Source organism: Equus asinus, chromosome 23, assembly GCF_041296235.1.
Source record: "Equus asinus isolate D_3611 breed Donkey chromosome 23, EquAss-T2T_v2, whole genome shotgun sequence".
NCBI lineage: Eukaryota > Metazoa > Chordata > Mammalia > Perissodactyla > Equidae > Equus > Equus asinus.
This window is the reverse complement of record NC_091812.1, coordinates 26,630,064-26,657,900: the sequence shown is the minus strand read 5'-3', so window position 1 is coordinate 26,657,900 and position 27,837 is coordinate 26,630,064. Positions and strand designations below refer to the sequence as shown.

At 44.3% G+C, this 27,837-nt stretch overlaps 1 protein-coding gene across 1 annotated transcript in view; it reads right to left on the bottom strand.

Moving 5' to 3' along the window:
* Positions 1–3,194, bottom strand: part of GNA14 (G protein subunit alpha 14) — a 161,785-nt gene extending 158,591 nt beyond the window's left edge. The window contains exon 1 of the mRNA XM_014832702.3: positions 2,074–3,194. Within this exon, the coding sequence (XP_014688188.1) occupies positions 2,074–2,197 (124 nt within the window). The 5' untranslated portion in view covers positions 2,198–3,194. The remainder of the gene's footprint in view (positions 1–2,073) is intronic.
* Positions 3,195–27,837: the final 24,643 nt, after the last annotated feature.

Below are 27,837 nucleotides of genomic sequence, written 5' to 3'. Positions count from 1 at the left end.
GGGGGGGGGGCGGGGCATGGGGCCTACCTACAGGGGGCAGGAAGAGGGTCAGGGCAAGAGCCCGGGAGTGACGAAGAAGGTGTTCTACTCACCAGGATTAAATGGGACTTCCAGAGTAAACAACTTACCTCCGAACATTCCTCCCCTAGTGTGAGTGTAACTGCAAGCATTTTACTTCAAACAGACTTCTTACCAATACAGTATGGCTCAGCTTACTCCTTACATTTTCGTACAAAGAGCCAGCATTTGTCAAGCTCCTGGTACATTCTAGACACTGTACTTCATACACTGGCACAAATCAAAATATTGCAAAATGAAATAGGGTTCAGCGCGTCCTTGAAAAGAAAAAGTATGCAGCTAAAGCCAGACCTGCCCCTATCATTTGTGGGGCCTGGAGCAAGAACACAAATGGAGGCCCACATAATTACTCCAAAGTGCTAAGCAAGGTAGCAACCCGTCACATAATCCTCCTCTCCTGACAAATGTAGGTTTACAACAACCGGAAAGGCCAGGTACAATCTGGAATTCTGAGACTCCTCAGAGTTCCAGGCCAGACATGAAAGAGCAGCCCTGGCCAATGGACAGACTCCTTCCCCTTCCCCACCCAGGCTCCGTCATCCCCAGGGAGGCCTCTTGGGCACACCTGTGGACACCCAGCCCATGTTTCCAAACTCTTCCACAGCCTCAGCCCCGCTGTCCCTGCGGGCACTCGTCAGAAATGGGATCTGCCCTCCCTACCTGCACAGACCCTGGAAGCAGGCTTGGGGCCTTTGCGCAGTGAATTCCGTCTGCGTCTGGGGGTACACGGCAGTGCAGACTCTGGGTGGGCAACACACTTGGCTTGCAGACCCCTAGCCCAGAGGGGAGGGGCACAGCCTAGGGAAGGCCAGACCCTGCCCTTTAAACCACCGAACTCCATTTTATTCTAACTGCATTGACTTTTCTTTCCTTGAAGCTTCTGGGAGGGTGGCTCCTTCTATTAAAGATGAATCAACTGGTATCAGAGAGGATTCCTGTCTGGAAGGGATAAAAGAAAACACTTGAAATACTTGCAGCTCTCTAGAAAGATTCGTCAGCTGATATCCTCGTCTGAAAGAAGGAAAAGCTAAATATTCCTTAAACAGCAAATGGATTGAACAGGGTCCTACAAAGTCAGAAGAGGTGGGATCCTTGCCCCACGGCATAAATTGGGCAAACCTTGACGTTTTCTTCGTGTTTTTGAAAGTGGGTGTCCTACTGAGACTTGTGCAGAGAGCCCAGAAGAGCCGGATGAACTAGCCAAGGCACCTGGGGCAGCAAGGTGGGAGTCCTAGGAGTGAGCACACACGAGTCAAGTCGAACAAGCCAGGTCTTGGCCTGCTGAAAACAAAGGCCTCGGCAAGGGGAGCCAGGGGAGGCTGGGGGAGGGGGTGGCGAGGGGGGGAGGGGGTCACAGTGGGGAGAGTGGCTAGGGCTTGGGCTTCACCCTCACGACTGACTTGGTATCTGCTTTGCTTTTTCTCAGTCAGGGCCAAGTTCACCAATTTTCCAGGCCTCTATTTTTAATTCTCTAAAATGGGGATATTACCTGTCTGCATCACCAGTCAGTGATGCCCATAAGAACTTAGCACAGTCTGGCACACGGTAAACACTCAGTCAACAGTACTTATTTAGAACTGAGAGCACAGGGGCCAGAGCTAGAGTGACCCCAAGATGTGGATCAGGCAGCTCCCCACCAGCCACCCCAACATCCAAGACGGTTCTGCAGAGGCTGTGCGCGCTAGTGGGGTGGATGAGGCTTTAGGGAGAAAGGCAAATCAGAACAGATCGGGGAAAGCAGATACCGGTCAAATGTTACGTCTCAGCCCTGTTTTGGGGCAGGGAATGGGGTGCCTTTGAAAGTCGCCCCGCTGGAGTTGCAGAGGACAAGCGCCTAAAGCCCCAAGTTGCCTGGATCCACGAGCCCCCGGGGGGGGTAAAGAAGGCGGCGGCGCTGCACCTCCTCGACTCCAGGCCCGGCGGGGATCCGGGCGAGGGAAGCGGCCGAGATGGGATCGCCTGGCACACAAGGGTTGGGGAGACGCTACCACTCACCCAGCAGCAGCAGCTTGAGCTCGCGGCGCGCGTCCTTCTTGTCCCGGCGAAGCTGCCGCTCGATCTCGGCGCTGATGCGCTGCGACTCCTTCTCCTCCGCGGACAGACAGCAGCAGCCGGCCATGGTGCGCGCAGCACCGACGGGGCGACGCGGCCCTGAGCGCCCTGGTCCTCCCCCCGCAGCTCGCCCGGCCGATCCGCTACGGGCACCCGGATTCCGAAAGGAAAGACGCGGGCCGACTTGAGTTTCTGAGTAAGAGGCCTGGACCGCCGGGGCTCAATCCCTCCTCGAGGGTGGGCTCGGAGGCGGGGGCGAACCCCGAGCGCTGGCAACGCTCAAGTGCACCGCGGATCCAGGCTCACCCAGCCTCACACCCACTCCGGGGAGGAGGAAGATGAGCCAGGAGGTCGGGAGCCTTGCCGGTCCCCGGAAGATGCGCACGCTCCTTGGCCCTGGAGCGGGACACTCAGGGGGCGCCGACTGAGCGTAAAAAGTTGGGGCGCCGGTGCCCAGGAGACAGCGGGATCTCCCGGGCCTGGAAGTGTCCCAGGCAGGCGGCAGGCACGGCGTCGGTTGGAGGCAAAGGGCCTGGTAGGCCCTTGCTTGGAAAGTTTCAAAAACCTCGGCAGTGACCGCAGCTAAGACTGAGTGGAAAGGTTCCTGCTGGCGCTTGTGCTCTAAGTGGCAGAAGGAGGCGGAGCGTCTCGAACCTGCAGCCCTGGCGTCTGCCCGACTTGGCCTTCGGGGCACGACAAGCCGATGGCGCCTGGGGGCGAGCGGGTCGCTGGGGCGCGGAGCCGTGAAGGGGGTAGAGGGGGGCGGGTGGGAGGAGGAGCGGGGGAGCCTCGAGTCCCAGGGAGCAGCCCCTACGCCTGCCTTCCCGGCCGTGGCGTCCCGGCGCCGGGAGGGCCGCCTGCCGAGGTTGCAGTAAGCAGCGAGCCCTGCTCCCTGCCCAGATCCGGGCGCCAACAGGTGAGTGAGCCTCGCCAAGTGCCAGCCGAAAGAGGAGTGCAGCGGAGCCAAGTGTCCGCCGCGGGACACAACGCGCCAGGGCCGAGGCTGAGCTCTCCACCCGGCTTGAACTTGAGGCTCGCACACCAGCCTCACCACCGCACACAGCGGGGTTTCCTAGACGGGCTCCTTCCGATTCCCGGACGCCCCAGCCCGGCTCGGGCTTGGCCACAGCCCTTGGTCAGCTCGGTAGGCTGCCTGCAAGGTGCGTCTGGGCCTGAGCCCGCTGCCGCTGTGCTCAGAGAGGCGGCTGCCACGGGGTTCAGTTAAATACGAGAAGAGCGGAGGGTAAATATCCTCCTGGCCCCTTCCTCCACTACCGGACAGGAGGGCTGGGGATGGGGCAAATGGAAAACGGCTGGCTGCTTTGCATTCTGTAATGAAAAAGAATGCTTTGTAGAGAGGGCTGACACGTTCCCAGCAGCCCCTGGCATGTTCTCCGGCCCAGCCCTGAAGCTTGACAGCCGCCTTGTGAAGGTGCGTCCGCACAGGAACCTTGGCCGGGCTCCTGGAACGTCGGCATCATGTTTGAGTTGCATTAATAAAAACTTAAAAATTAAAAAGCACCTCTTTGTACTGAAATGGCACAATAGAATGCATATCACAACATCTGATTTTTTCTGGTGTGTAGATTTTGAGGCAGAGTGCAAAGAGGCCCGTGGGAAAGCAGAAAAGGAAAGGTGGAGGGAGGGGATCCTGTCGGCCGCAGCAATGAGCGTTTTCTTCTCTTGAACTCAGCATATTCTGTGTAAACACTTTGTGGCGTTAGACAATTAGCTAATGCTTCCTCTGTGAAGAGCAAGCAGAAGTGCCTTTCATAGGAGTAGCATGTAGTTAATCCGAACGGAGGAGCATATTGAGTGAGAGAGGGGTGTGTGCCATTATATAAAGAATATGCCCTTATGATGCTATCTGGCTGCAAGGTCTTATTATTTATTTTACAGTTTAAGGAATGTAGTTGAATCTGGCGTTAAAAATGAACGTGCATACATTCTTCAATGCCTAACTCTTTATTTTCCTTTCTTTGCAGGCGTAAGTTGGCAGTAAGAGTGACCCCTACAGGAAAACTCCTGGACATTTCTCATTTGATCCTTTGCCTCTTCATCACACATTTCTCTCTTAGCTGTTGCAGATTCATTAACAATTTGAGAATAAGACCTCTTAGCTTCTCAAACTAATAGTTACATCTTAATTATTAGTATTTTTTAAATGATTAAAATGAGGGCAAATTTGAACTCCGAGTTAACTAGAATAACTGACTTGTTAGGTCGAGTGTTGCTAAGATTTCAAAAAAGATATGAAACATATTGCTTATGTCAAAACTGCAAAACTTTCCTGGGCTGGCCAACTTGGCAGTCTGAGTCAGAAGCCTTAATGTGTCCATCCCTTGACTGAACTGGTAATTCTCCCCTTAAGAAATAATCAATCAGGGAAGCTGTAATTTACGTGCAGAGATTTTATTTCTAACAATGACAAATGATAAAACAACCTAAATGCCCAGCAAGGGGGAATAGGCCAAATAAATTATGGTATATCCATACAATGAGATGTTAGATAGTCATTAAATACGTGAATAACAATTAAAGATTTGGGGGGAAAAAACCTCAAAATATATTGAGTGAAAAATGGAAGATACAAAAATCTAAACAGCGTGATACAAGTTTTATTCAGGGAACACACATGGATTTTTAAGAGTCTAAAGGGACGTACAGCAACAAGGTAAGTTGCTCTGAGTCATAGCTTTTTAGTTGATTTTAATTGTCTGATATACAATTATTTGGGGGCAACTCAAATATTATCTGGGCCCCACTTTCCTCAGCTGTAAAATGAGAGAGATGAACCAGAATAAGCTCAAAGGGATCTCCCAACTCTCACATTCAATTATTTCTTTGATGATTTTCACCCTTATAAGACAGAATAAAAGTGATCATAAACCTAAAGTTGTTATTGACCAGTGGTAACTAATGAGAACTATAAAACTAGGATATCACAAGTCAATTATTTTTCTACTTCTATCTTTTTTTATTCACGTCTGTATTTTCCTTATCTTCAGGATCTGGGCGCAGGATGAGAATAATTTTAAGTTATTAATTCATTTGCAACATCTTTCCAGGAAGGGGTAGCTTTGAAAAGAGGCCTTAATAAAAGAGAATGTTTGTTTTCTTAGATTATTCCCAAATGCTGCCAGGCCATTTCGTTCCTCTTGAAGAGCAGAGCACAGCCTGGACAGGAGTTTTCAGATACCTGCTGAGTGCTGGGCTACAAAGGTAAACTGATTGTCTTGGTTCCTCTGACTGTCCACTGAGTCCACACCAAGCCCTTTACCAGGCACTGGGGATTAAGATAATAAGACATTCTAGATGTTATGTAGGCTACAGTCAAGTAGAAGGAAGTAAGACTGAGACCCTGAAATCTGAACTCACCCCTCCCTGCTTCCTCCCCGAGAGCAGACAATGACAGCAAGGAGTTACCTGGGTGGCTCTCCACAGCCTACAGGTGTGCCCTTCAACTAACTTCTCCCTTCAGCTGAGCCTCATCTCCCATCAGTTTCCCGGAACTCCAGACAAATGGAACTATGCGTTCTCCCTACCTCCATGTCTTGGCGCATGCTGTTCCCTCCTCCAGGAGTGCCATCTCCTAACCCAGGCAAAGTGAGGGACTTTCTTTCCCAAACACATCTCTTCTGAGAAACCATCTCCATCTCTTGTCAGTCAGACCCATCTTCCTCTGCTGCCTGAGCATCTTCTATGTTCCTCGCTTCAACATCTCGCTCTATTACACCTGTTTGTTTCTTCTCCTAAGCCATTAGTTACACACAGATGGAGAGTGTTTTCTTGTTCATCCTGGTACTTCTAAATTAATAAAATTCAGTAGACTGGATAAATTGAAATCAAGAAGAATTAGCCTGAGATAAGAGAAAGAAACTAGAAGAGAGAAAAGAAGGTTCTTGTAGTGGAAGCCAGTGAAAAACCAACAAGCAAGGCCACAACAAATCAATGTATGATTTAGGAAGGACTTGTGGCCCCAACCTGTCCCCTTAGACAGAATGACTGCCCTGTTTCTCATTCAGAACTCCAAGGAAATGTGCAAAGGCTGGGAAGATGCTATCCTCTTTGACAAATGTAGCATCTTAGAATTTTAACAAGTAACATAGAGTAAAAATATGACCCCGAAGAAGTTCGCAAAGCTAAAACAGCACTAAAATCAATGCGCCTCTGCTGCTCTGTAGCAAGGTTTTTCAAACTGCAGGTGTGACCCATTCCTGGGTGTTAACCAACGTTATTTTTTTTAGAGAAAAAGAATAGAATAAAAATAGAAAATATCAAAGTACGCTTCCTGTGTTACTGCCTCATGAAACTTTTGTTTCAGTTGTGTACATGAGTTTCAACTCTTAAGCAGACCAGTCATCCATGGGGGTTTGCTTGTCCATACTCCAACTGGGTTGACCTAAATGATTCCCAATTTTCTAACTCGTTTCTCTGGGACCAAGATCCCGATTTTTTGTTCAATTCTCTGAGCTCAGTGTGTTCCCTAAAATATTTTGAGTCCCTCTCCTCACACTCCGCTCCCCCACTGGCCACCCAATCATCTCCAGTGTGGGATGAGCATGGTACGGTAGCGATGTCTGTCTATTGTCCTGTCTGGCTGAGCTGACGGAGTAGTGATGGATATTTAGATGAATGGGTAATAATTGTAGCTGCCGGCTAGAGGTACTCAACATCTATTTTTCTAAGGCCGTCAACATGTCAACATGTTCCTCCAAAATATTCTCTGACTGAAGACCAGAAATTGTTTATTCCGTAACTTCCACTGAAAAGGCTGGAATTGCAGACAGTGAGGCCTCCTTCAAACACATATGCCTGTGAGTGGGCAGGACTTGCTCTCATTTGTTTTAAAATCTGCCTTTTCACGGGAGTTAGGTATCTCAAGAATCTAAGGAGTAAAAATCTTTAAGATGAGAAGTTTGGAGATTTTTATTTTGCTTGCTTTCTTTTGCTTTTTGCTTAAGTCCCCCCTCCTCCACGTACATCACTCTCCTCTTGAATGAACCAATGTTAACAACCTAGTATGTTTTCTTCTCTATTTTTTTATGTTCTCACAATTATACTTAAGCATAAAAACACTCACAGATATATAAACATACACAGGGGCAGTTTGTCGTCATTAGTTTAGAAATGAGACCATATTACGTGAACTCCATGTTTTGCTTTTTCATCCGACAATAACTGTGGGCATCTAAGTAAACTGATTCCGTCTTTTTTTTAAAGATTTTATTTTTTCCTTTTTCTCCCCGACGCCCCCCGGTACATAGTTGTGTATTCTTCGTTGTGGGTCCTTCTAGTTGTGGCATGTGGGACGCTGCCTCAGCGTGGTTTGATGAGCAGTGCCATGTCGGCGCCCAGGATTTGAACCAACGAAACACTGGGCCGCCTGCAGCGGAGCGCGCGAACTTAACCACTCGGCCACGGGGCCAGCCCCTCTGATTCCATCTTTTATACAATCATACATAACGTGCCATGACGTGAAAGGACCATATTTTATTCAACCTTTCCCCTTTGAAGGGCATTTATTTTTATTTCCAATTTTTGGCCACTAAAAACAAAGCTGTAGTAACATCTTTCTATATAAATCTTCCTACACTTTTGCTTTGTTCCGATGGGATAGATTCCCAGGGAAGAGTGCTGAATTGAAGGATATATACATTTTTCACTTTAATAGATGCGCCCAGATTCCTTTCCAAAAAGACTAAAACGATTCACCTTTCCACCAAAACTATGAATATGCTTGTCCCTACCAGCAATAAATATTATCACTGGTTAATTTTTGGCAGCCTGAAGGGATTCAAATAATATTCAAACGTTGCTTCACTTTGTGTTTACCTGACTACTCGTGAATTCATACATTTCTTCACAGCTTGTCAGCATTTGCTATCCTCTGAATGGTCTATTTACATCCTTTGCTCATTTTTAAAAATTGGGTCCTTTGTCTTTTTCTTGACAATCTGTAAGAGCTCTTCAGTATTACATATCGACTCTTGGTCATCTGAATTACAAATTTTCAAATATGTTGTTTGTCCTTTAACATTTTTAATGGAATCTTTTGCCACAGAAAAGATTTTATTTTTATGTATCCAAATACCTTTATTTTCTGGTATAGCTTCTGGAGTTCCAGTCTTTGTAAGAATTCTACAGAGAATTTCTATTTATAGATTGAACATGCAGTTCCTTAGATTTACTTGCAAACACTTTTATTATTTCGTTTTTAACATTTAAATATTTAACCCATCGGGTGTTTATTTTTGTAAAATGTGTAAGGTAGGAGACTAATTTTATTTTCTTCCAAATGGATAGCCAGTTGTACCAGCATCATTCATTGAACATTCCATCCTCTCCCCAATGAATTAAACTTCAGTCTTTGTCATGTTTTACATTCTCGTTTTGATTGAAATCCATTTCTTGGCGTCTATACTGTCCCACTGAGCTATTTATCTACTCCCATATCAATCCCATCTTGATTTGATTACAGGGCCTCTATGGAATATTTCGATATCTAATAGGACATATCACCCTTCAGCCTTATCAGATTCTTCTTGGTTGTGTTCAGATATTTCTTCTTCCATATGAACTATGATATCGTTTATCAATGCCTTTTCCCCTGAAGTTCAAAGCTTAACCTTAACCCCAACGACAACAGCCTTCTTGACATATTGGCTTTAGATCTCTAACAGGCATCTCAACTTAACAACTGCAAAACAAAGCTCTGAATTTGGCTTCCAAAACTTATCTTCTTGCTACCTTTTCCATCTCAGCACCACCAAACACCCAACTGGTCGCCTCCTTGCTCTACCTCGCACACCTAATCTGAGCGACTATGGGCTCCTCCTTCAAACCGCATCTTGAATTTGTTTTGGAACCTCTGCAAGCAGCCATTTTCTTTCACACTGAGCAGCTCCAGAGATGTCACTCACATTTAATCTTTGTGAATGAGGCTCCCTGAATTGTCCTTTGTTATATCACATGTGGTCCCCAGGTATGTCCATTTCTATTTTGCTGTCACTATTTCTGACCAAGTCAACAGCACCTCTGACCTGGACTAGAACAATAGCTTTGTCATTGGTCTTCTTGCTTCCACTCTTTTTTTCTTTAATAGAAGTCTCTCTCTCTCTCTTTTTTTTTTTTTTTTTTTTTTTTTTGCTGAGGAAAATTCACCCTGAGCTAACATCTGTTGCCAATCTTCCTCTTTTTGCTTGAGGAAGATTTGCTCTGAGCTAACATCTGTGCCAATCTTCCTCTGTTTTGTATGTGGGTTGCCACCACAGCATGGCTGCCCACAAGTGGTGTAGGTCCACACCCCAGAACCAAACCCAGGCCACCAAAGCAAAGCATCCCAAACTTAACCACTAGGCCACAGGGCTGGCTCCCTGCTTCCACTCTGACCCTCTAAAATCCACTCACCACAGCACATGATGGACAGAATGAGCTTTTAGAATCCCAAAACAGATCTCATCATTCCCTAGACTAAAATCCTCCATGGATTCCCATCAGAGTATAAAATAAAGTCTTGTTCTAGACCACGTGGCCCTACACAAGGGGGTCATTGCCTCTCTCTCTAACTTCATATCCTAACATTCTCCCTCCTGTTCAAGTACACTCCAGTCACATTTGTTCCTTTTTTCTTTGAACATACCTCAGGGCCTTTGCACTATCTGCTCTGCTGCCTAAATCACACTTCCTCCAGATCTTGAAATATTTGGTTTCTACTTGTCATTTAGGTCTCAACTTAAATGTGACTTACCAAGTGTGGGCTTCCCTGACCACTTGGCCTAAAGTAGCCACTCCTGTCTACCCCGTCCACTTGATATCATCATACTCTTGTATTTTCATTGTTGCGTTTGTCATGACGTTATTTCTCTTGTTTCTTTCCTTCTTTATTTATCATCTCCCACCAGAAAAAGAAGGTAAGCTCCATGAAAGGAAGGATCATGACTGTTTCATTCACCACTGTGTCCCTAGGGCCTAGATCAGGGGAAGCCACATCAGCTTAAAATTATAACCCTGACCTCTATCCAGATCCCATCCTCAACAATAAAGTTGAGTCTTAGAAAAATTGGCAGTAAGGGATTTGTGATTTTATATTTGTCTGTTTTATACTACATTATTTAATACCAAGGAAAACAAAACACCCCTGAGGACCCTTGATTTGTGGAGACAGGACTCTGCCTGTGTTTGACAGGACATGTTAATTGCAAGCGACAGAGACTCAATGTAAATGGACTTCAATTAAAAATGGAATTTATTGGCTCTTAGGACTGAGAGGTTAAAGCATGACCTTGGTTTTAAGCTCTGCTGCATCCAGATGCTAACGCGATGTCCTAAGGAAGCCATATGATGCTTAATAAGGAATTGTTGAATTAACGAATGAGTAGCACCTACCTCACTGGATTGTTGTAAAGATTAGAAGAAATAATACATACCAAGCCTTTGACTCCTTGCCTGAAACCAGTAAGCACCTATTAGCAGTACATAGTATTATTTTTTTAATAATATCATCAAAATCTTCATTTTCAACACAACAGTAATTCATGATTCCTCTTGTACTGTGGGGGGGGGTGAGAAGAGTTTGCACTTTGCACAGTCATTTGGAATAATCCCAACTGTCTGGGAGCAGTGCAGACAGGACCACATTGCAACGCTTCCCAGCAGAGGCAGAGGAGTAGACGAACACCCTGCGTGGCCTGTCTGGTCCAGATAGACATTTAGCCACTGAGTCCTCTTGAAAATAAATGTTGATTTTAAATATCTGAATCCAATATGCAGGTTTTTGAAGATCACCGTGAATGGGTCAAACACCAGAAATACTCCTAATTCTTCCTCCTAAATATTTTGTACATTTAGTATTTTTTGTCAAGAGTTTAAAGTCTGTAAGCTTGGGTAATACCAGTTAGCAATGTAGAGTTGACGAGAAAAGATGAAGTTGCCTTCTATCTTCTCAAGTACCTGAGTCACTCCTTGATGACTTTAGACACATGCAAGTCCACCCACCACCTTTTTAATGTCATTGTGGTGAGTTAAACATGGCCAGAAATTCTGGAACACACCTTCGTGAGAAAGGTGAGGCGCACGTTCCCTCCTTTTAAAGCCGGGCAAGCTACACCGCTGTTTTGACTGATGGTCTGTAGTGGAAATGATGCTGTGTCAGGTTCTGAGTCCAGGCCTTCAGAGACCAGCAACTTCCATTCCCTGTCTCTTGAACACTCACTCCTGGAGCCATGAGCTGCCTCATAGAAAATCTGGAGAGAACACCTGGAGAGGCCCTGAGCTCATCCTTCCAGCCGTACCAGCCAAGATGCCAAGGATGTGAGTCAAGTCATCCGGGCCCTTCAGCCCAGCCCAGCTGGATACCACCAGGTATATCACACCCATCAATATCACATAGAGCAGAAGACCCACCAGCTAAGCCTGCTCTAATTCCTGGTCCACAGATATTGAGATATAATAAAATGGTGGTTGGTTTTTTTATGTGTTTGTTTTTAAACTTATTTTTATTTTTTTCTTGAGGTAACATTGCTTTATAACGTTATATAATTTCGGGTGTACATCATTATAATTTACTTTCTGTGTAGACTACATCATGTTCACCACCCAAAGACTAATTACCATCCAAAGAGCCATTAGCGTCCAATGATCACTGTCTTAAGCGACTTAGTCTTGAGGTGGTTTATGAAGCAGCCTTCGGTAACCCGAACCCTCTAACGATATGATGCAATAGTTAGTAATCTGCTAAATCTGGTTACTTCTGAACTGGTACAAGGCCAATAGAGCACACCAAAACTAGCCACAGGAAGATCCTTGAAGCAGGTTGGACATCACAAATAGAGTGGTTTGGTAGCCAGGAAAGGCTAAATTACAACAGTTTCCACTTTGGGGAGCATATACGTCTTTCTTCCGAGTACCCAGAGCATGCAGGTACCATCGTATTAGTGAAGGTATGCAGGACCCAGCACACCCAGTCTATCCAAAGAAACTTGATACCCGTATGCCAATTTTTTGAGCAACCACTGTGTATTAAGCACTGGAATAATAACAATTATGAGGGGCCGGCCCCATGGCCCAGTGGTTAAGTTCACGTGCTCTGCTTCAGCGGCCCAGGGTTTCACCGGTTCGCATCCTGGGCGCGGACATGACATCACTCATCAGGCCATGCTGAGGCAGTGCCCACACAGCACAACCAGAAGGACCACAACTAAAATATGCAACTATGTACTGGGGGGATTTGGGGAGAAAAAGCAGGAAAGAAAAAAAAAGATTGGCAACAGTTGTTAGCTCAGGTGCCAATCTTTAGGGAAAAAAAGTTGTGAGAAACAAGACTTATCCTTATGGCTCTCATAATCTACTGGAGAAAATATTTATTCAGAATTATTTGCCCAATGCTTTTGGAGAAAGGGGCTGCGGGAGGAAGAGAAAGCTACATCATCCTAAAATTGTACTACTGAACTCTGTCCAAATCCCATTTCAACAATAAAGTCTCAGAAAAATCAGCAGATGCAATTTGTGATTTGATGTTCATCTGTTTTGTACTATGTTATGTAATACCAAGGAAAATGAAACACCCATGAGGACCCTTGATTTGTGGACATGGGCCACCTATGTTTGCCATGACATGTTGATTGCGAACGACAGAGACCTGGTATGAGCCAACAAGTTAAAAATGAGATTTTTGGCACTTGGAACTGAGAGGTTCAGGGGTGATCTAAGTTGTAGGCCTTCTGAATCCAGATGCTCAAATGGTGTCACAAAGAAGCCATCCCCCTCCATCTTTTGGGATGGACTTTCCTCTGAACTCTAGGCTTAGGTGGGTCTCTCCCAGCATGGTGGCAAGATGACCACCAGAAACTCCATATTTATCCATATCTACAGGCAACCTCAGTAGAAAGAGAACTTCCCCTTCCCAACATGCCAGCAAAAATTCCAAGACTGATGCTGATAACTGAGGCCGAGTCAATTACACCTCCCTGAACTGAATAGGGCCAGAGGAACAGAATTCTCTGACTGACCATATCAAGATCATATATCCACCCCTCAAGGAGAAAATCAATTTTAGTAATGTATTTTGTTTAACCCAATATATTCAAAATATTATCATTTGTTCAATATTGAAATTACCAATCAACTTTTTATTCATACTAAACTGGAGTTTCCAGTGTGTATTTTATACTCACAGCCATCTCCATTTGGACTAGCTACATTTCAAGTGTTTGAGAGCCACCAGCCACGTTGGATGGGCAACTCTAAAGATTCACTGTGGTATAAGATGAATGGAACAGAAAAGAATAGAATAGAACAGAATAGAAAAAAGGCAACTTGGAATATGTAGGGGAAGAAAATCTGGGTTCCTGTGGCTCTGGAGCCCAGTGGGGGAATATCTGAAAACTGGTGTGTCTTCCTCAAAAGAGGTACAGAGGTAAGGCAATGGAGCAGGAAAGGCCATGAGGCAGGGCTGTAGGGACGTAGGAGACCCCAGGATGAAACAGTGCTTAGAATCAGGAAAAAGGAATCCAGGCTTCTCAGTAGATGCCATAGAGAAAAGATGCCTTGACCCAGAATTGGCTGAGGAGGACACCATGGTGGAAGTCAGCTTGATCAGATGACAGCCTAAGACCGGAACTGCCCCGAGCTCCGTCCTCTTCCTTCTCTTGCAACTTAGAGAAAAAGAAAGACATGAGATCATGAACTGACTGAGAAAGATCTGATGTGACTGATCTGCCAGTCAGTAAATTAATCAGGTTACCCTACATTGACTGGTGTGTGAAGGGAGTCTCAACGAAGAAATTAAGTTTGGCTATAAAAAATAGGACAGCCCCAGTGGTATAGTGGTTAAGTTCATGCTTCAGTGGCCCAGCGTTCACAGGTTTAGATCCCGGGCACAGACCCACACACCGCTCATCAAACCATGCTGTGGCGGAATCCCACATCCAAAAACAGAGGAAGATTGGCATAGATGTTAGTTCAGCAACAATCTTCCTCATGCAAAAAGAGGAAGATTGGCAACAGATGTTAGCTCAGGGCCAATCTTCCTCACCAGAAAAATAAAAATTAAAAAATGAAGTTACATGCATTGCATATCTGGGATTATTGGCCTGAAAGGATCATTCCCAAAACAAAGTCTTGAAACCCTGCGTGCTCCACAAACAGAGTCACACTTATTTCCCCTGCAGGTAGGGAAGTTTGGCAGTCATTCTCAACGAACCAGAGGATTTTGCCTCCCCAGGGGATATTTGGCAATATCTGGATACATTTTTGGCTTCACAACTAGGGAAGAGGGGGCTATTGTGAGTGGAGGCCAGGCATGGTGCTAAATATCCTACAATGCACAGGACAGCCTCCCCAAACAAAGGATCATCCAGCCCAAAATGTCAGTAGCGCCAAGGCTGAGTAACCCTGGACTAAGCCATTTGAGATTCTTGAGAAGCATGTGGAGAAAGGAAAAGCACACTTTTTCCTTCTGTGTTGGAGTAAGCCCATCATAAAAGGGAAGGCAGGCCCTGGGCGCTGCACATGGAGTCTCTATGGCACTGAGGAAGCTGAGGCCTGCCTCAAGTGGCAAGTCCTGGGAGAAACAACAGGCTGAGCCAGACCCAAAGGCTGAGGCCTACAGGGCCTTCCATTTCCCTTCTCTCATTCCCCTCCTCCTTCTTGTCTCTCTCCCAACTTGAAAGTCCCCCCACCCCAGGCTGCCATGGTGGTTGAGGCAGATAAACAGAGGCAGTAAGTGGCTACAGAGCCTTGTCACCTTCCACCCTCTTAGCCCGGCCCCAGGCAGAGGCCGCGGCTGCTCAGGCACCCGGGAGGGAGCTGTGGAGAACGAGGCGTCAGCCTGGAGACCGTTTACGAAGCCTCTTTTCTCACTCTGAGCCTTTGCTCACACTTGTTCTCCTCTAGAACAGGGCCTTTCCCATGTTGTTCAAGAATCACCTGAGGAGCTGGTTAAAGCCCGCATTCCTGGGCTGGCCTCTGGAGAGTCTGAAGCAGCAGGTCCAGGGTGCCCAACATGTCCCGCTTGGCCTGGGGTTTTCCCAGTTTCAGCACCAGAAGCCCTGTGTCACTGGCAAACCTGGACGGTTGGTCACCCTAGTCAGGGCTGAGGTTTTGCACTTCTTAAGTCTCCCAGGTGATGCTGACGCCACCATCTGCTGACCACACTTCGCCATACAATGCGGCTCCACGGCACAGGCCTGTGAATCTCACTTGTGCATCCAGTTCTTGTGCAAATTAAATTGTCCTCAGAAAGGACTCTCGTTAACCCTTCTCCAGTGCACCCCCCCTCCCCAACTCCACAGCAATCACAGTGCCACCTCACGCTGCAACGTGATGATGTGATGTATTTGGTTTCTTTCTGCCGACATTATTCGAATTTCCCTCAGGGCAGGCATCACATTTGCACATCTGTCCCATTGCCATGGGAATCCATGGCACCCAACATACAGAAGATACTCAATAGATTTGTTGAATGAACACAGTTAACATTTCTTTTGAGTGCTCACCAGGCACCAGGAACTGTGCTGAGCATTTGACAGAGTTTAACTCACGTCATCCTCACAACAGCACTGTGTGGCAGGTGCTATTTCCCCCATTTTACAGATGACGAAAATAAGGTAGGGAAAAGTTATACGACATGTTCACAGAACCAGAAAGCAATGGCACTGGGATTCTAACCCAGTGTGATATCAGAACCCACACTCACCCATAATGCTGTGCTTCCTACAGTGAACAAATGAAGACATAAATGGACCCGGTGCAGGAATCATCGCTATTTATTTAGAAGGTATTTCACTTTTTCACTGGAGTCCACGTACCTGATGTGTGTTCAAAACAGATTCACATTGCCTTTCTGGGAAGAATGCTGGGCTGTTTAATTTTGACTTTGAATCTGCACAGAACACTGATTCACCATTGTTTGTAGCAATTTTTCAGTCCAAGAAAAAATAGGAGGAGGTAGTCTGAGTGAAAGATATCTTTGCTTGGCATCCCTTTGAGAGACACCCATCCACCCCTCTATGAAATTCCAGTCCTATCCATGTGGATTACGAGGGACTGACATTGCTTCTGGCTCCATGGATGAGCATGTGACCCAGGCCTGGCCCGTCTGAGCACTCCATCTCTTTAACCACAAAGATTGATTTAGAGGTGTGCACAGGACCGCAGCCTGGCCAATGACAACATCCTTTAACCACAGAGACTGTTTCAGGGGACGCTAAGCCGAATCCTTCCTGAAACTTCCCCGAGCCATCTGAAAATCTGTGTTCCCCTTTCTCCAGGATAGCTAGTTTGAAAATATGAAATAACCAGGGGCTGCTGGTGACCATGTTGGCCAAGAGATAGAATATCTCTACCTGAGTATGACACCAACATAGACAGAATGCGAGCGAAGAGACAGAGAGAGGAAAGAAATCCTCCTCCTATGATTTGAACCCATGAATCCAGATTCCCAATCACCTGAGCCAGTAAATTTCCTTGTTTGTTTAAGCCAGAGTAGATTGAGTTTCTATCTCTTGCAACCAAAAGAATCATGGTTATTGTACCTGACTCATGAGAAATGAAGTGGTGGGTGTTAGTGGGTGGGAAAAATCGAATACCTTGGTTTCCATTAACGACTATTTTACAATGCCCTAATATTTTAATACCTACTTTATTACCTTCTTTAAGAAAGACTAATGGTGGAGATTCCTCAAAAAATTAAAAATAGAACTACCATACGATCCAGCCATCCCACTACTGGGTATTTATCCAAAGAGCTTGAAGTCAGCAATCCCAAAAGTCCTATGCACCCCAATATTTATTGCAGCATTATTTACAATAGCCATGACGTGGAAGCAACCTAAGTGCCCATCAACAGATGATTGGATAAAGAAGATGTGGTATGTATATACAATGGAATAATACTCAGCGGTAAAAAAGAACAAAATCGTCCCATTTGCAACAGCATGGATGGACCTTGAGGAAATTATGTTAAGCGAAATAAGCCAGATAGAGAAGGACAATCTCTGTATGACTCCACTCATATGAGGAATTTAAACATGTGGACAAAGAAAACAGACTAGTGGCTACTAGGGGAAAGAGGGGGTGGGGGGTGGGCACAAAGGGTGAAGGGTCCACCTACAACACGACTGACAGACAATAATGTACAACTGAAATTTCACAAGATTGTAACCTCTCATTAACTCAATAAAAAATTTTAAAAAACAAAAGAAAGAAAGACTAATGGTAAATGGCCGTCAGATTCTTCCTACTTTGTCACAAGAATGAGGTTAACATGGACCAGGAAGTAGTCAATATAAAGGAGAAAACATGTCTTTTTAGAGTTGGCATGGGGATTGTATCTTGGTCTGACTTTCTGCCAAACTTTTTCTTTTTTTTTTTAAAGATTGGCACCTGAGCTAACATCTGTAGCCAATCTTCCTTCTTCTTCTTCTTCTTTTTCTCCCCAAAGCCCCCCAGTCCATAGTTGTATATTCTAGTTGTAGGTCCTTCTGGTTGTGCTATGTGGAACGCCGCCTCAGCATTGCCTGATGGGCAGTGCCATGTCCGCGCCCAGGATCCGAACCGGCAAAACCCTGCGCCGCCAAAGCGGAGCACACGAACTTAACCACTCAGCCATGCGGCCGGCCCCCTAAATTTCCTTCTTGATTGTGTCTTTAGTTACTACTTAAGGGTCTGTGATCAGATAGGTTTTTAAAAATGTGTGCATTAGTAAACTTTTTAGGTGCAGCAAATTTACAAGCTTTTCTGAATATGTAGAAGAATCCTTATCTGTTAAACGTCTCCTGAATCGGTTCTTACAGAGAGCTTTCTCTCTTTAATATGGCGTCAGTTGATTATTAAAAGCCAACTTGTTAGAAACACCTGTACCTGTATCAAGATGAGTTAGTTGAATCTGAAGAACTAAAATAAACAAGGGTATGGCTAATAAGACCAGTCATTCTAGCACTTGCACTGTAGAATTCAGAGAGCAAAGGAATCCTGGTAAATGGTTACATAACCAAACTAAAAGACTTCTCTTCAGTCTGAGTGTTTTTTTGTTTCTGTTTGGGTGATTATTTAAGAATGACATGGTTTCCCTCTGGCCATTGTCTTTATTCTCTTTGGCTCTTGATTCATTGTGTGTGCCATGCACTGTCTAGGACCCTGAAGTCACTAAGTGCCTTTTTAAAAACTAGCTCCAAATGACCTGCTTGCCAGAGCAAACATGTCTGACAGGTTTAGTGACCCCACCGTGCATAGAAGGAGCTGAGCTGGCCAGGCACAGCTTCTTCTCCAGTCTCACGAAGCCAAGTCCGGGGTTCCTTCTGATTTCACATCCTGAATTTGACTTCAAGATTATCTTCCAAACTACCCTGATAAAGGCTGTCAGTCTATTCACGCCTGCTTTCACATGTCTATTGGGGCTTATAGCTGGGGTCATAGAAATGAGTAAGACTCTGTCCCTTTCTTGATGGAATTTCTAGTCCTTTTAGGGTGACAGGGTCTCTCGATCCATTTATAGCATACCCTAAAAGTGCTTAGATGTGTACGCCAAGCTCTAGGATCACAGATGGGGCACTCTTTGGGATAGAGAAAATTCGCTCTATTACAAACTTTTTTTTTTTTTTTTTTAGGAAGATTAGCCCTGAGCTAACTGCTGCCAATCCTCCTCTTTTTGCTGAGGAAGGCTGGCCCTGAGCTAACATCCGTGCCCATCCTCCTCTACTTTATACGTGAGACGCCTACCACAGCATGGCTTGCCAAATGGTGTCGTGTCCACGCCTTGGATCCGAACTGGCGAACCTGGGGCCACCGAAGAAGAACGTGCGCACTTAACCGCTGCGCCACCTGGCCGGCCCCTACAAACATTTTCTTGATGAGTATGTTAATGTGTAACCTCTTTCCTTGGAAATACTTCCTTGGAAATACCGCCTTCTTAGAATACTTCGAAATAAAAGAAAAAATCAATTCCTCAGTTCTATGTGCTATCTAACTCTAAAATGATGAAAATTTTCCCTACTTTTTCTTTGGGGATTGTTCAAATGTACAGAAAATTTGAAAGAATGACTCAGTGAACACCTGTAAACTCTTCACCTCGATTCGCCAGTGTTGACATTTCCCCTCATATTTGCTTTATCTTCTCTCTTCCTCTCTCCAAATGTGTATTTGCTGAACTATTTGAAAGTAAGTTGCAGACAGCACAGGACTTCTCCGTAAATAATTCAACCGATATTGCCTAGGAATAAGGACATTCTCTTACAAAAACCCAATATGATTATCACATCTACAAAATTTAACATACAGTACGTATTCAAATTTAACCAGTTGTCTCAAAAATATCTTTTATAGCTGGGTTTTTTTTTTTAATTCCAGGATATAATCGAGTTTAAGCACTGCATTTGGTTTTCCATCTTCTTAGTCTCTTTAATCTGGAACAGTCTTCCCTCTTTTTGTTGTTTTTCAAGCTATTGATTTTTTGACAAGGTCGGGTCACTTACAACATATCCTACAGATTTGATTTATTTGGTGGTTTCTTCATTATTTGATTCTAGTTAAGAAATGGCAGGAACACTAGAGGTCATCTGGGTAGTTCTTATTTCATCATATTAGCAGGTGTATAGTGGGACTATGATTTAAGTTTTAAACTCATACATTAAAACATATCGAAAACAAGAAAACAGTTGACTTCTTTTCTGATTGATTAGAAGATCCAGTGATTTAAGACCTTACCATCCAAAGTGTAGTCAGCAGATCTTATTAGAAATTCAAAATCCCCTTCCCAGATGTATTGAATCAAAATCTGTACTTTAGAGGGGGCCAGCCCAGTGGCACAAAGGTTAAGTCCTCATGTTCCGCTTCGGTGGCCTGGGGTTTGCTGGTTCGGATCCCGGAAGCGGACATGGCACCACTTCACAAGCCATGCTGTGGCAGGCGTCCCATGTACAAAGTGGAGGAAGATGGGCATGGATGTTAGCTCAGGGCCAGTCTTCCTCAGCAAAAAGAGGAGGATTGGCAGCAGATGTTAGCTCAGGGCTAATCTTCCTAGGGAAAAAAAAAATCTGCACTTAGACAATATTCCCAATGCACCTTAAAGTTTGAGAAATACCAATTTAAGATACTAACTAGAGGATGGACATCTGCCATACTGGGTTTTCCAAATCTATGGGTTATTTGTGGCAGACGCTTAGGACATAACATTTCCTCACTAACAGGAAGAATTTGTACCTGGCTAAAAAGCTCCATTTTCAATCTCTCTTGAAGTTAGAAGTTGCTATGTGACACAGTTCTGGCCGTGAAGAAGGAAGTAAAAGTCACTGGGGGAAGATTTTAGAAAAGAGCACAGAGTCACCCAGCACATTCATTTTGCTCTTCCCCTTCTCTCTTCCTGGTACCTGGATACAAAGGTGGAGGTGGAGATGCTGTTTGTGACCCTGAGGCATCAGACCGCGTACTGAGGATGGCTGTGTGGCAAGAACCCCGAGGAGCCCCGGACTGCCTACTCTGTACCACTTTTATGCAGGTAACATGAAGCCTCTGGTCTGAGTCACTGTTTAGTTGAGTTCCCTGTTACTCACAGTCAGGCTCAATCCCTAACTGCTAAACCATTAAAGGATATCTTGACAGAAGATTTGGGGCAACCACTGGTATAGAGCCACAACTATGAAAGGAGGCAGATTCTTCCTCGGTTTTTTGCTTCGTTTACGATTTTGTCCATTAAGAGAGACCGAAACGTGAAACATATTCCTTTCCCTCTTGTGAACGGGGACAGCTGAGCCTCCTCCAGGGGACTGTCATAGCAAGACAGATTCCTGCTGAAGAGCATTTTCATTTAAGCTCTTGGATCCACAGATAGGCAATAATACACGCTTTTTGCTGCATACAAAAACAATCCCCTGTGAATGAAAAAGGGTGAATGAAGATTTGCCCTGTGTTGCAAATGTTTTTCCCCCTCATATGACAGCAATTCCAGTCCCCTTTGGTGGCTCACTCTCTCTGTCAAGTTCTTTAGACTTTACCAAAGAAAAGGAAATGTGTGTGTTTGTGTGTGTGTGCGTGCACATTCATGAGCCTGTTATGGCGTATGTCTTTCCAAATTATTCATCTTGTTCTAAAAACAGTTTGAGGTAGTTCTTATATGTCAGCTTTCATCACCATTCAAGATGGACCTTTACACAGAAGGATTTTTATTCTCCAGTCCTTGGCTTCCACTCAGCTGGGTATAGCTGATTCCAGCTTGGGTGTAATGAGTTCTCACTCATCTTTGAAACCTCTCCCCCACCCCATAAGATGCTGGTAAATGCCTTATACTCAGTAGAAGAGTTAAATATTTGTCAAACAAATCTATTTGTTAAACATTTATTAAGTACTCTATTCACAAGGACTGCACCTGGCCACAGGGGTTGGCACACTTTGCTGTAAAGGGCCAGATTGTAAATATTTTAGGCTTTATGAGTCAAGAGGGCAAAAGTGAGTATATGATGTAGGCACTTATATAACCATTTAAAATGTAACCATTTAAAAATGTAACAACTACCCTCACTTCATATCGTGTACAAAAGTTAACTCAAAATGAATCAAAGACTTAAATGTAAGAACTGAAACTCTAAAACTCTTGACCTTCGACTAGGCAATGGTCTCCCAGATACAACACCAAAAGCAAGAGGAACAAAAGAAAAACAAGAAAGAAAAAATAGATAAATTGGATTCATCAAAATAGAAAACTTTTATGCATCAAAGGAAACTGTTAAGAAAGTAAAAAGGCAATCTACAGAATGACAGAAAATATTTGCAAATCCTATATCTGATAAGGGTTTAATATCAGAATATATAAAGAACTCCTGCAAGCCAGCAACAAAAAGACGACCAGATGAAAATTTTTGAATGGGCAAAGGCTTGAACAGACATTCCTCCAAAGAAGGTATACAAATGGCCAATGAGCAAATGAAAAGATGCTCAACCTCATGAGGGATATGCAAATCAAAACCATAATGAGATACTACTTCATATCCACTAAGATAGGTATAATTTTTTTTAAAAGGAAAAGAAGTGTTGGTGAGGATGTGGAAATGTTGGAACCGTCATGCACTGCTGGTGGGAATGTAAAATGGTGCAACAGCTGTGGAAAACAGGTTGGCAGTTCCTCAAAAGTTTAAACATAGAATTGCCTTACGAAGCAGCAATTCCACTCCTACGACCCGAGTTCTAACTGATACATGATGCTGCCCAAAGCCCTTTCAGGTTCATTATCTCTTTTGATTCTCACAACACCTGAGGCTGGTGGCAGAGTGAGGGCTGAAATCAGAACTCCTGTACCCTCTCTAGGCACCCTTTTGTCATGTTGCATTGCCTCATGGAGGGGGCCGCTCGGTGCAACGGTGGGCTTTGCTGTAGGAACAAATGTGTCAGGCCTTGGCCAAAGTCAAGGACGCTCTCAATGCTGGAAGGAGTGTTTTCATGATGCAGCCAAACACTGAGGACTGGATCCAGAGAAAATAAATGAACAAGGGAAGGCTGTCATGCATTAATGTGATCAAACTGCATGATTTATTCGTTTAATGGCTGCTGAAAAAGAATATGGCATTTAACCATTCCTTTCTTCTCAAATCTTGTGTTGATGCTTTCAAATTCAACCAATGAGATAACCTAACGGACAATCCTTTTGATTTTCATTTGCTACTATTCATGTAAAAATAAATCATGAACAAGCCATAACACCAGTCACAAAAGACCACTTACTGTATGATTCCATTTGTATGAAAGGTCCCGAATGGGCAAATCCAAAGAGGAGAAAGTAGATTAATGCTTGCCAGAGGCTGGGGAGAGGAAAAATAGGGAGCGACAGCAATTAGGCAGGGGTTTCTTTAGGAGGTTATGAAATGTTCTAAAATTAGATTATGGTGATGATTGTACAACTCTGTAAATATACAAAAAAACCACTGAATTGTGTACTTTAAACAGTGAATTTTATGCCTTGTAAATTATATCTCAGTAAAGTTGTTAAGAAAGAACTCATAGGAGCCATTACTGGTCTGTCTTGTCATTTTACTTTCTGATGTTAATAGGAAAGATGCAACTTTTATTTAATATTGATAATATGCCAGTCATTATATTATTTAGTTATGCCAGCAACACTATTAGGGGAGCGTTATTATTATCCTATGGTACAGATGAAGAAACCGAGTTTCCAAGAGATTATATCATTTGCTCAGCATCACAGAGCTACCTAGGAGGTTGTATAGCAGAGAATCAAATCCAGATCTATCTGATCCCAAATTTTGGGCTTAAAATTTTGGTTTATCCTGTGATCATTTGTTTTGTTGTTGATGTTATGTATGGTGAAGACAGTTTATGAAAATGGGCAGAACTTCCTGGTTTCTGAAATACACGTCCTGAGGAAGCAGTTATTCATCACGGTTCCTATAACTACTTTATCAAAGACTCTCTTTGTGGGTGGCAGAAAGGCTGGATTATTTTACTAGAGACAAAAGTAGTAAAATGATCCAAGCTGCCCTGCACCCGCTCGTTTCTAGAACACTCAGTTCAGCTGTGCAGGGGTTTTATCTGAGAGCCAGCCTGTAGACTTGTGGGTCTGCCTGAGCTCACAGCTATGGGCACCCGGTTTGGATAAAATTGTGCTCTCAAGGTCTCCTTGAGCTGGACATTCTGTCCAGCCTCTGCCTACCTTGAAAACGCTCAAGATTTCCCTGTGTTTCAAAGGTTAGCTGCTTTGGAAATCACTGGAGAGGCTTGCCTATAGCGTACATTCGAATGTGCTGGTTCTTTTTCTCCCTGCAAAGTACAGACTTGGATTTACAGGATCTAAGAGGTACCATTTGGCAGAATGTAAAATCTGTCTTAAATCTCCCCATATTTGGCAATACAATGTTCCCTTTCTCCTGCAGCACATTTCCAATTGCACTTCATTGAGGCATCTCAGCTGGTCCTTTTTCCCTGTTATGTAAACTTGAGAATGATTATTTGGACTATGTTTCAAACCATTCTTCTTGAACTTCAACCACCAAACACTGCTAAAATGCACCAGAAACTCTCACTGTAATTCTTTGCCAGAGTTTAGAAACACCACCTGACACTTTTCAATGTCAGCATTTCCCTTCCTCTGTCTGTAGATTCTCAGACTTTCAGAAGCTCCTTTCTTCCTGTATATGCCTTGAATCTCTTTCATTGACTCATTGCTGGCCAGTAATCCAGCTTCTCCTTCCCTAAGAGAGGGAGAAAGAGAGAGAAAGAGGGAAGCCAAAAAAAAAAATGGCTTTGAACCCAGAAACTCAGGAGCTTTGTTATAAAAAAAATAGAGTTCACACTAGTGACCAGGACTGGAGAGAGGCTGGGCCGGTGCCCACCAACGGGGAATCTTTTCAAGTGCCAGCCACCCAGGAGCGGCTGAATAAGGAATGCTCATTCCAGCACTAGTTGCTAAGCCAAAGATTTGAGGAGTGAGTGTGTGTGTGTGTGTGTGTGTGTGTGTGTGTGTGGTTGGAGGCTAAGAGTAGTTTGACATATTTGCTATCATTAAATAACAGCCACTCCTCCCACTTATTGACAGTCACTGTCTATTGTGCATAATGAATCTTTCCAGGGAGATAATTCATGCTTATACTTTTTATCTCTTATTCCCTAGCATGTTTCCATGTGAGCATGACTTCTTGAATACACTGTAGACAGATATAACAGTCTCCGTGCTGTTTATCCCCTGGGATTACATGTTTCGATGAGTTAAATGAAGGCTGTTTTTGATGTATACAAACAGGTCTGAGAACACAGACCCACTGCACTTCAGGAGGCTGAAAGTCATTTGCAAACTGACAGTGGAGAGCTTCTGAGAACAGAGTGTTTCAAACAGACTTCCCACATGATTGCTCTGCCATACATCTTCTGGCACTGGGCAAACATTTTAAATTGCTGGTTGTTCATCCAAGTTGACAATAAATTCAAACACGAATATATTTAATATCCCTATAGAATTTTGATGAAAATGACTTTTGGTTCTCTGCTCTTCCTACCGAGCAATCTTAGTATTTTAACTTTGTCATTTCCTTTTGCGATCAGAGATACCAAAGCAATTCTCAAATAAGAGATCAGAGAATAAATACAGGAAACTAATGGAATTACAGATGGGTGGAGCACTGTTATTTTAGAGATGAGGAAACTGAAGCCAAGACAGCTAAAGTGATTTGCCTAAGGCCACAGAGATCAAGAATGTCGATGGAGGGGCATCATATTCCTTTGATTGTGGGATTGATCACCAGCTTCCCATATGGAGGCAACTTGGTGTTTCATGCTGTCTGAAGCAGATCAACGCTGAAACCAATGGATACAAGCATCCGTGCAAGGGTCTTGGACAACGAAGGGAGGGGAATGTGTTACATGTTCACAGTAAGAAGAGGAGAACTGAGGAAGAACTGGGAAGGACCCCAGAGTGGCAGAGAGGGAAAGGGTGCAGGCCAGATAGACACCAACAAAGTCTTCTGGATCCCACTCCACATGTCAGCCAATACTTGGTCCCTCAAAAGATGGGATGATACAAAATGTAAAAAGGTCAAAGTGTCTCAATCCTGGCTGCACTTTGGAATCACCTGGGGAGCTTTTAAAAACTGGACACCCGGGCTGCACCCCAAACCAGACCAATTTCATCAGTGTGTTTTCAGGTGGTCCCAATGTATGTGCAAAATTGAGAACATTTATTTATGAGATAAACCACATATAGGCCCATTAAAGGAATGATAGATGTAGCTTATCCCTCAGTTCTTGAGGCTGACAGCTTTCCTCTCTAAAGTTCCTGAGTGCCGCTGTCAAAGGTGAGGCGTTATCCCCTCTTGCACAGCTCATGCTCTTTGTTAGTAGTAATACAGTGACACATGGGACATGTGCTGAATTTGGGCCACCCAAGTATTGACCACATTTATTTATGTCCCAATTAAATGCTTATAAGAAATCACCCCCAAAGGTTATTGGTTTAAAACAGCAATGACTAGAGGACAGCCTGGGGTGCAGTGCTTAACTTCGGAGCGTTCTGCATCTCTGCATCCGCTTCAGAGGCCTGGGTTCACAGGTTTGGATCCTGGGCTCAGACCTACACCACTTGTCAGCCACGCTATTCTGGTGACCCACATATAAAATAGAGGAAGACTGGCACAGATGTTAGCTCAGGGCTGATCTTCCTCAGCAAAGAAAACCCCCAAAAACCAGCAATGACTATTATTTCTCACAATTCTGTGGGTTGATTGGGTGATTCCTCAGTTGCTTTGAGTTCACTCACAGCTGGTGTTCAGCTGGAGAATTTGCTGGGCTGACAGACACGAGACAGCCTCACTCACACAACATGGTGTTGGCTGTTGACTGGGGCAACTTGGATCCTTACATGGCGGTCCAGGTTAGCATTCCAAGAGAAGAAATGCGGAGCTACAAGGTCTCTTAAGGGCAAGGCTTGGAAATCACATCATTTCACTTCTGCTGCATATTACTGGTCAAAGCAAGTATGGTGGCCAAGAGAATGCATCTTGCAGACTTCTCACTACAGGAAATATAATTGACTGAGGGCCTCAGCTACTGTGCGTTGAAATCCATTGCTGAGTTTGTGCAGAGGCCACAGGTTGGATATTAAGTCAGACCTGTTCCCGGGAGACATGGGACTTTTTTTGGCCAGCTTTGGCTCAAGGATTCCCCAATGACCTTGCCAAATCTTCCTTAGACACTTCTACCCAACCTTCTCTCCCTCTCTCCTTCACTCAGGATCGGACTTGCATCAAGGTCTGACGGCTCTCTCAACTTTCTCTCCCTAATTTCTCTCATACATGTGCTCCTCCTAATAAGATTCTTGCATGTTTAGTCTTGCCTTGGCTTCTGCTTCTCAGAGGACCTGGATTAACCCAGCAACTTCAAGACCAGCCAGATTCAAGGGGAGGGCAAATAGACTCCACTTCTTGATGGGAGGGGCAGCAAAGTCACACTGGAGAGGAGCACGAGAGGAATTGTTCCCACCATTTTTTAACACAATCTACCATGATGAGTCTAGGGAATGCTTCCTCCCTCTCAGTCCAGATGCTTTGGGAGCTCCAATCTGGGCATGTGACACCAATGGGGTAGTATTAGGAGGCGGAGCCTTTGGAAGGTAATTAGGTTGAGACGACATCACGAGAGTGGAGCTCCCAAGACAGGATGAGTGCCCTTATAAGAAGACAGACTACAGCTTGCTTTCTCCACCGTGTGAAGACACAATGAGAAGCCAGCCATCTGCAAACCAGGAAGCAGGCTCTCACCTTCTTCTTTGAACGTGTAGTAGAATTGTCCGGTGAAAGAATCTGGGTCTGTAGATTTCTTTTAGGGAGTATTTAAGTTACGAATTCAATTTTATTAATAGTTACAGAGCTATCCAAATTATTTCATATTGGCTGAGTGGTGGTAGTTTGTGTTTTTGGAGGAAGTGATCCATTTCATCCAAGATGTCAATTTTATGTGTGTAGCACTGTTCATAATATTCTCCTGTTATATCTTGTTGTCTGTAGTGATATCGTCTGCTTCATTCCTAATATTGGTAACCTGTGTCTTCTCTCCAGCTCTTCTTTTCTCTTTCAGTCTTGCTAGAGGTTTGTCAATTTTATTGATCTTTTGAAAGAACCAGCTCTTTGTTTCATTGATTTTTCTCTATTGTTTTTCTGTTTTCAGTTTAATTTATTTCTGCTCTTACGATTATTATTTCCTTCCTTCTGCTTGCTT